At 36.9% G+C, this 9,025-nt stretch overlaps 1 protein-coding gene across 1 annotated transcript in view; it reads right to left on the bottom strand.

Annotated features, from left to right (window-relative positions):
• The window catches only part of PARN (poly(A)-specific ribonuclease), a 48,595-nt gene that overhangs the window by 31,912 nt on the left and 7,658 nt on the right, over positions 1 to 9,025 (bottom strand). Inside the window, exons 11-17 of the mRNA XM_008633390.2 lie at positions 7,843 to 7,899; positions 6,910 to 6,987; positions 5,711 to 5,754; positions 5,179 to 5,221; positions 3,435 to 3,510; positions 2,208 to 2,318; positions 2,054 to 2,123 (exon numbers count right to left, since the gene is read on the bottom strand). Of these exons, the coding sequence (XP_008631612.1) occupies positions 2,054 to 2,123; positions 2,208 to 2,318; positions 3,435 to 3,510; positions 5,179 to 5,221; positions 5,711 to 5,754; positions 6,910 to 6,987; positions 7,843 to 7,899 (479 nt within the window). The remainder of the gene's footprint in view (positions 1 to 2,053; positions 2,124 to 2,207; positions 2,319 to 3,434; positions 3,511 to 5,178; positions 5,222 to 5,710; positions 5,755 to 6,909; positions 6,988 to 7,842; positions 7,900 to 9,025) is intronic.

Below are 9,025 nucleotides of genomic sequence, written 5' to 3'. Positions count from 1 at the left end.
AGGCTGCCAGCCCAGAGCACACCTGCCAAAAAGCCCCAGGAGCAACACACTCACGAGGGACCTTTAGGTAACACTGAACTGCAGAGCCTTGGATGCTCCTACAGGTGCTAAAAACACCACATGCTGCAGACAGAGACCTGGTCTGCAAGGACTGAATGAATGCAGAAAAAGACCTGTTCATTTAAACACCTCACAGCTCCAACTTCTGACATGCAGTTAAATCTTATTAAAAAAAAAAGAAAAATAGAGTTGTCTTATTCTGGTTTGTTAGTTTGCATTACAGGAGAAAGAAAACTAGCTCAAAAAATACAACCCTTGGCCTGCTCACTGTAAGGAAAAGGTGAGACAGTCTCATGTCTAGGCTCTGACTTAGGTGATGTGGCAGATGGCTGATGTTAGCTAGAAAATGGCAAAGCTTGTAAAATCATGTGGAAGTTAAGACACGGCAAGTCTTCCAAGTTTCCATGATTTAAAAATAATATAATAGCTTTTCTGAAACAAGAAGCTACAAGTTCTGAATAATGACAGAATGGATAAACATTCTTTTCTTGCAAACGGTAATTTTCAGTTCTTGCTTAAAAAAGAAAAAAAAAAAAAAAAAAAAAAAAGGCAGCTGCTCTCCCTACAGTTTTTTTGTTAACTCTTCCTTTCATTACAGTTAGGCAGTGTTAACTCTGAAGCCAGAACAGACACAGCAGGTTTCCTCTCACTTACTCTCACAACTTTGAAATGTCACTCCTAGAGAAATATTCCATTTCAAGTATACAACTAATTTGAAAAGCTTAAATTTAATGTATTATTGTGACAGTTTTAGAAGTTGCAGTTTGTACTTGTTGCAAATATGCATTTCTAGAAAGAATTTTGGTTATGATTGAAAAATTAACCTGCTCAATTGGCACCTACTAGTTGGTATGTGTGTGTTGGTGTTCCTGAAAACAACCTAGTGATAAATCCCATCTTAAAATGAAATTGTACCGATCAGTTCTATCTTCACCTTCGCATTCAAATCAAGTCACTGTGGGTCCACGTTTAATCTACAGAATATTTGTAACATCTGCTAAATTATATGGAGTTACTGCCTCACATGTCTCAGTGTCAAGAGAATCACATAACTGCTGTCACTATAATAGTATGATTTTCAGAACAATGAAAGGTGAAAGCCACTTATCACAATTATTTCCTCATTTGTGAGGGCCATCTGAAGCTAAAATAATTAATTTTGCCAACCCTTGTATTACACGGTTTGAAAGAATGGAATTTTTCCCGAATTTAAACATTTAAATTCAAATTAATTTTTTAATTCAATTTAAATTCAGCATTAGAACCTTTTTAATTTCAACTCCTTTTCCTTTATGTGACAGATTGCAGCACCTTTAGAAGTTTCCTAAAGTAAAATCTACAGATTAATTATGCAAAGGATCGAATCTGTGCATAAAGGCTTCTAGATTCCTCAAGTCCTTCCTTACTTCAATTTGTTCAAGGAGTTTGCATGAAGATCCAATTCAAAAGCAAAATACTTCTCATAGCATCATCCCGTAAATCATGTATGTACAGTTCTTATGCCATCTTATAATTGGGTTACCTGACAATGTTAGTATCAATGCTTTGTGTTATTTGAATTGACATTACCAGAGGGATATTTTAGTTTTTCCAGACTGTTGAGCACACTCAGTTTTCACTATCACCGGTTTCTGAGGCTCCTACAACATAAAGAACACCTGACCAGTTTTTCTTCAGTTCCACTACTCCCAAAGCTTACTCCAGAAACAATTTTCTAAATTGTAAATATATCCTCAACACTGGCATAAACAAGGCCATTAAAGCAGTCCGGGTACTCTTCTAAGTGTCCTTTCACAGGTCAGCAGAAAGTAAAGAAAAGGTATTTACTTCATAGATTCTCTCCAGCATTACCAGCATGAACCAGAAAGCCAATAAAACCTCAGTTTAAAGAAAAATGCAGTTAGTTATTGATTCCAAGGCTAGAGGCAGATCTGCTAAAGCTGATGCTGTACTTCCCTGTTTTAGCAGGTTTTTTAATACAACAACTACTTACTTGTTAAAAAAAGGTTCAATGAGTTTTGATCTAGCAGACACATGGCTTTTCGGAGGACTGAGGAATGAACCTGATGAATGAAGAATAAATTCAGTATGTATAATCAGCTATGGACAGCACCAGGGAGAAGGTTTGGAAAAGACATTGTAAGTACCCAGGAAATTAGCCATGGAAATGAAGCACAGTCCAGTAATGTAAGCATCATATCCTGCTTCATGGAGTTGTTCAGATGCTGTATCATAACTTGGAAATCCTTCTGCACTTTCTGAGGGGAAAAAGACATTTATAAATATATTATCACAGAAGATAGATAGTCCTGTATGCTTACCCACAGGCTTATTTTGTCAGAGCTTAACATCATTTGGGGAAGTCTATACAATTTTCAGACTCTTTGAAATTTCTTAAGCTCTTAAAAAAGCAGTTTTCTTTGGCATTTTTAAGTAAGAATAGGTTTGTAAGATGGAAAGTCTTTCCTACTAAAAAGCCCTTAATCCCCAGACCTACTTAGCCAAATGGAGTATTAATTCTAAAACAATGACAGCAGGATTCCCCATAAAGAGTATCTTTTTTTCTGACTTACTTGCATTTAAGAGAACAGACACTCAGTCTAACTGAAAGCTTCACTATTAACCTGTTTGCCAACCATGTGATTGACCTATGGTCAGATTTTTCAAGGTATTTAAATGAAGATGGAACTAAGTGATTTAAGGATGTCTTGATTGATAAATGCATTGGTGTTTATGCTCTGCACATTCAGCAACATAAAGTACTACTCATCTTGATTTTTATCAAGCATTGAAACTTTCCCTTTCAACATACTCCACTCTTCAATATCACCTTCCCTTTTCTAAATCAGCAGTTTAAGAAAAATTCCAGAACCTTGAGCTAAGATTGCCCCTTGATTAAATACCCTTGTGATCACCTCAAAGTAAAAAACCTTTTTCCTACTAGAAGAACTTCAGTAATGTCCAGAACACACACGACTGGTCATTACTGTCTAAGTTTTCTTGGTTTTGTTTGTCCAAGTGCCTCTTGGAGTGCTCTGGCTTTGATCTGAAGACAACCACCAAACGGAAGTTTTAAATGAATTTCAAATTAATCCTCAAAAATCAACCTAAAAAAAAAATCCATCATTAGAAGGTGATGAAACTGCTGTTCACTGAACACATCCATTCTTTTACTATCTGGATTCCATTTAAGTTTCAGGTATACTTCTAAATATAACTGCACTGTATGTATAGTGCCCTCATTTAAAGTCCCTTCATCAAAACACTAAGTATCAGTAGGGGAAAAGTACCAAGAACAAAAATAGTCAAAACACTTTGTTTCCCCTGAAAGAGGAAAACATTTCAGAAATAAGAGCATTTTGATATATCCTTACCAACTTTAGGAGGGCTGAATGGAACCTCTTTTAAACGCTTTTCCAGTTCTGCAAGTGATGTATTATTAATGATCTCCTGCAAGAAAAGCCATCATTAACTGCCAATGCCAAAGCACATTTTCCCTGGAAACTGAAATCAAATAGGATCAAAGGAGTATTTACTGCTGCCACCTTGTGTTCTCTAAGGATTTACACACAGCCCCATTTCAAACTAAGGCACCAGAGGTGTGTCAAGACAAGTTTCAAAGTTAACTTGCCTCACCTGCATCGTGAATCATGAGCATTTATTAATGCTGCTCAGAATTATTGATAGATTATGCCAAAGTAATATTTCTGTCTGAATCTAGTTTCATGCAGGGCACATGTGGCAAGGGAAAAGACAGCATGAACAGCAGGGCAAAATATTCTAAATATTGATCATAATAGTTGAAGGCATTCAAGGTGAGTATTGAAATGCTTGCTGACTGGACATTCTTGAATAGTTTTGTAAGTGTAAATTCTGCTGATTTAAAGTAATACAGAGACAGTGAAAGAAGCCTGACAATCAGAAAGTTGCTCCTACACTTCAACTTGGCTGAGTAGCATCAGTGAATCTACTGATAAATTATATGCATAAAATAAAAAACCACAAAGATGTATTAAAGATTAATCCCTTACTGAAGTTCTTAATCAAATATATGTTGTCAATCAGTACTACCGAGACATGCAGAATCAACAGCCAGGGAAGGCAAAACATCTCACACAATCTTTCTTAAGGTTGTCTGAGATCTATGAGGACCAGATTTCCTGTGGTTCTCAATCAAGCTTAGCTGTTCACACTCTTCATCAAGTCTGTAGACTAAAAAATTACCAAGAACTAAGTACAGTGAACAAGCTCAAACGATGCATTAATTTGGCATCCCAAAGCAGCATTTCATAAACATAGCCTAAAAACCCAAGCATCTGCTGTAGAACTGCAAATATCAACACAACTGTACCAAACATAAAACTTGTGGAGGATTCTTACTTTTCAGAATGCCAAAGCCTCCATTCTTAGAGAGCAGTGTGCATCAAAAACCTGACAATACCTACAAGTATATTGTAGTAGCACTTCATTATGCAATGCTCTGGAGTTACAGAGCTATGCACAAAGACAGATGCTGCTTCCTCAGCATGTTTTTTAATTAATTCAAAGGCACATGGGAAAACAAGAGCTTATGAACACTTATCTCAATACTTCTTTAGAGAAATAAAACTCATGCTGTAAGAGATTTTAAGAGAAACCTGTAATTTTTTTTCCTCCTGCTGACTACCCACTGAGTTACTGGCCACAAGAGAACCTCATGATGATAAAGCATTTTTCCAGACAAATCTAAGTCAGCACTCACAGTACTCTAAGGTTTTGAGTATACAAGAAACTTCCAGATCCTGTTTGTTCATGAACAGCACTTTTTTTATCTCCTGAGGGGACATGCTACTTAACAAGAAGAAAATAATGTACTAATCACATTTTACATAGCAAAAATTCTACATATTTTGGAATCCAAAGCTGCCAAACACAAAAGTCACTAGTAGGAAAAATTTGCATTCTATACATTCTGTAGGTTTAGATAAGGGGTAAAGAAAAATCATTCTTCTAAGCAGCATCACAGAAAACATTATTTTTACATTATATAGCTTTCTCTACAAAGAAATATACTTGAATTAATACATGTCTATTGAAACAAAGTTTGTATCTTCAAGTCATTCTATAATATTAATTTACCTTAAAAGGTTGTGTACTTGCCATCAGTTTAGTATCCAGTAACCTAGAAACAAAATAAGAGCTAAATAGGTTGAAACAGAAGAATGCCTGTTTTGCCAAATCCTCAAAAAATATTTTAGTCTATTAGCTTGGAAACAGCAGATACACCCTACTGAAAATTACTGTTGGATCTTGGAACAGCCAAAACATTCCTTGGCTTTGTTCAGCATGAAAAAGGACAGCAACTAAGGAACAGCAAGAGATGCAAACAACTACCAGCATATAAATCTTGTTCCAAATGAAGCGTAGATTCAAAACACCAAACATCATGCCAAACCCAGGGGAGTAGCAAAGGTGCATCTTTTGCCAAGAAGTGAACCAACAGCACTGCTTTTCTGAAAAAGAGCTGCTCAAAAATACTTTAAAAATTGTATTTATCTAACTTGATCCCAATTTCTTTTCCAGTAACAGCCAGGGTACAGGGCTAGGGCAAACAATTATCAGCTTCCTGAAACTATACTGAAATGGTTGAAAGTTTGAACTAAGAACTTACCGGGGAAAGACACATGATGTTACTTCCTTGAACTCACTTAGGTCCTAATTTAACATTAAACCGGAAGATAAAATCCAAGTCAGTGAAGTGTTTACAATCTCGGGAGGACAGAGAGCAGTAGCTACAAATATCCAAACAGCCTCTAAAAGTGAGCTACAGTAACTGAATTCTCGCCATGTTAAGAGATGTATCTGTCAGCACTACCATAGACACCACCTGCAATTACACACAACTACAGACTAAGTATTTCTGATTTGTCTGTCATTAGCAAGAAAGTGTTCCATCACTGCCAACGCCTTATCCTATTTTATAACCTAGGCTACCTCTAATTCCCACCTACTTAACAGTTCTTCTTAAGTGTTCCCAGCATTTAGTATTTCAATGGAATATAAGCAGTCACCCCAGGTATACAGTCAGTGACTAACTACAGGTTTAGATGTGCCAAGGGTCAAAGTACAGGAACTACTGACAATTGCTTAGGTTCCAACACCATCCAAATCAGTCCCAAACTTCTTTTTCCCATCTTATGATCAAGTGTTTCCCAGAACACCCACAAGTCCTTTAAGACTGCAAGTAACAATGTCATGTGAGCCATCCTTCCAATGAGACCTTTGGCTTCTTCAGACAATGTTCTTGGTGCCAATACACTACTCAGCTTAACTGAAGTGTGAGGCTGTGCAGTCATGAACTGTTAGACTGCCCTGCTGCAGTCATCAAAGTGTGCTCCCTCCAATTATTCTGACATTACACCTCTTCACCCCAGTGAACACCATCCTGCTACAAGACTGCTTAGCATTTTATTAAGTGCACTATATTATATGAAAATACACGTTCCCATTTTGTAAACTACAAGGGGGAAAATGCCACATAATTGTCATGAAGCTCCACACCAGTATCTTGTAACATGTCAGTTAGTTAAATAGAGCTGATATAAACAAAAAACACAATTCCACTGTTCGATTTGTATATTTTAAAAATGCAAAGGGTAACAATTCAATCCAACTAAACTTTCTACATAAAGATTTATGAAAATAAGGCAGTAGCCCAGAAGTACCAAATGGATTATTTTAAAATGCTTTTCTGTACTTCTTCACAGACTGACCAATTCTTCCAATCAGAAGAAAGTGTGGAGAACAAACTAAAAGACAAATACATTAAGGCATTTATTTTTTCATCTGAACACTCAAAAGATTACTTACATCAGGTAGGGGACAATAGAACTGATGTATGGTGTGCATAACATCCAGCAGCATGTTGTGCCCAATAACAAGCTTGCCCTGCAAAAAGAACATTAAATGTCTGTTACACTTCCAGTCCTGGCCATGGCAAAGGGTATCTGTGAAAACCCCTATCTCAGATGCCAGCCAAGAGCACCTGGGAACAAATACACACCAAACTTCCCCATTTGCTCTCTGCCTGCCCCACACACTCCTCCGTTCTCTCAGAGCAGCCACTCCTTTTCCCTCTACTCCCAACCATTTATCAGAGGCTTCTGCAGCAGCTTCAAATGTTGAGAAGATGCACTAGAACAGCTACTTACAACTTGGGTTCCAAATGTTATCTACTTAAGATTGAAGTCAAGGCATTTCTCAGTCCATTACCTTTTAATTTACTTATAAAACAACACAATATATTCCTCATGGTTATAATATACAGTAATTATTAAGGGCATGGTCTGGCTCCTCACAGTGCAGAACCTTTCATGCCAGATTTTGTACAAGCAAGCTCCTTGAAAAAGCTCAAGCAGTTTTTTAAATGTTAACTTTTGATTCATTTGACATGACAACAACCCTTCTTTGACAGCCTTTAACTGCCAGGGAAAAAAAACGAAAAAAATCCACAATCTTTTCAGAACAGAGAAAAAAAAGCCACCAAAGTTCATTTACGTAAGAGTCCTAAGAAATTGCTATTCTTGACTCTTACAGAGAATAAGATTCTTCATGTTATTCTTTAGTTTAAGCTTACTTAACTTACTACATTCAACCACTGTAAACATGAAGAAACAAACTTCAAAAGTCACTGTAACTTGAATTTCATCTTCTCTTCCAAAATGTAACAGCAAAAGAATGCTTTCTTTGAATAATTTATTTTTTCTTACTAACAAAGATAGGTTAAAAATCACATTAACTTACAGAATTAGCAATGGCATGAACAACTCTGGAGAATCCTACAGCATCATTCAATTCTTCCTGTAAGCAAAGATTCTGACATTAGTGAAACATAAATACAAATATTACCAAAACTGTACCTGCAAACTGGCAGATGCCCCCAGTTTGCCTCAAACTGTTTCTCAGACATAGACAAGAACAGACCACAAAGGAAATGTCAATATTTGGAAGATACAAGAGGCCAAAGCAGGATGCTGCTCGCAGAATTCCTGTTTTATACGTAGCTCTAGCTCACTGTCAAGTAGGACAAGTCACAAGCTCCTGTCCTGGGTTGCCCCTGGCCAGAAGCCAAACAGCCATTCTGCCCTTTGCTCACTCCTCACCCAAAATTCAAATAGAAACAGTAACACTTGTGGATAAAGGTAATGAGAGCCCTTCAGCCTCCTTCCTTTTGGGGGAGAGTGGGAGAGAAAGCCTTGACACTGTGCAAGTGCTGTTCAGCAGCAGACAAAACACATGGATGGTATCACTAGTGTTTTAGCCACAAATGCAAAGCACAGCAAAATACAGGCTGCTACAAAGAGGGGTAACTCCACCCCAACCAGAGCAGTAACAGCTGCAGTCAGTTCACTGTCAACACATGATCTCCAACAGTGCTCAGCAGCTATTACACTGCAAACAGCTCAGAAGGTATTAAAATTAACCTATATATCTTCAGCTGTACTTTTTACATCTATTGTTTAAATGCAACAGGTTGAATCCTGATTGTTACTCCTATTAAATCAGACCATATTTTTATGCTAACACAGATTGGGGAAGAAACATTTTTCATTATTATATAAACAAAATCAACAAGAAACATTAAAATGTGTGACATATTATATAACACTGTAGTTGTATAAACTGACTCTTGATAGATTTGGAGGGATCTGACTACAGCACAAACTGTTCTGTAACAGATTTTTCTTTTTCAGGTCTAGGGAAGTAATTTCTGCCTTTGTTATCTGTCTTTATTCAACCAGAACTGAAATTCAGTAAAAACATTCACTGCTACTTTAGTTCAGCTCTGAATGCTACTAGTCCAAGCAAGTAATACCCCCACTAAAAATGCTTCAGAAAAATCTACAGTAGAAGTAAATTGTTCCTGACTTGCCTTCTGGAAAAAGAGATGCCACATTAGTTAATGTCTCTTTAGATATCTCTTTCC

Source organism: Corvus brachyrhynchos, unplaced genomic scaffold (assembly GCF_000691975.1).
Source record: "Corvus brachyrhynchos isolate BGI_N302 unplaced genomic scaffold, ASM69197v1 scaffold5, whole genome shotgun sequence".
NCBI classification, from domain to species: Eukaryota; Metazoa; Chordata; class Aves; order Passeriformes; family Corvidae; genus Corvus; species Corvus brachyrhynchos.
Note: the sequence above shows the minus strand (reverse complement) of the source record. Positions and strands in the feature narration are given on the sequence as shown.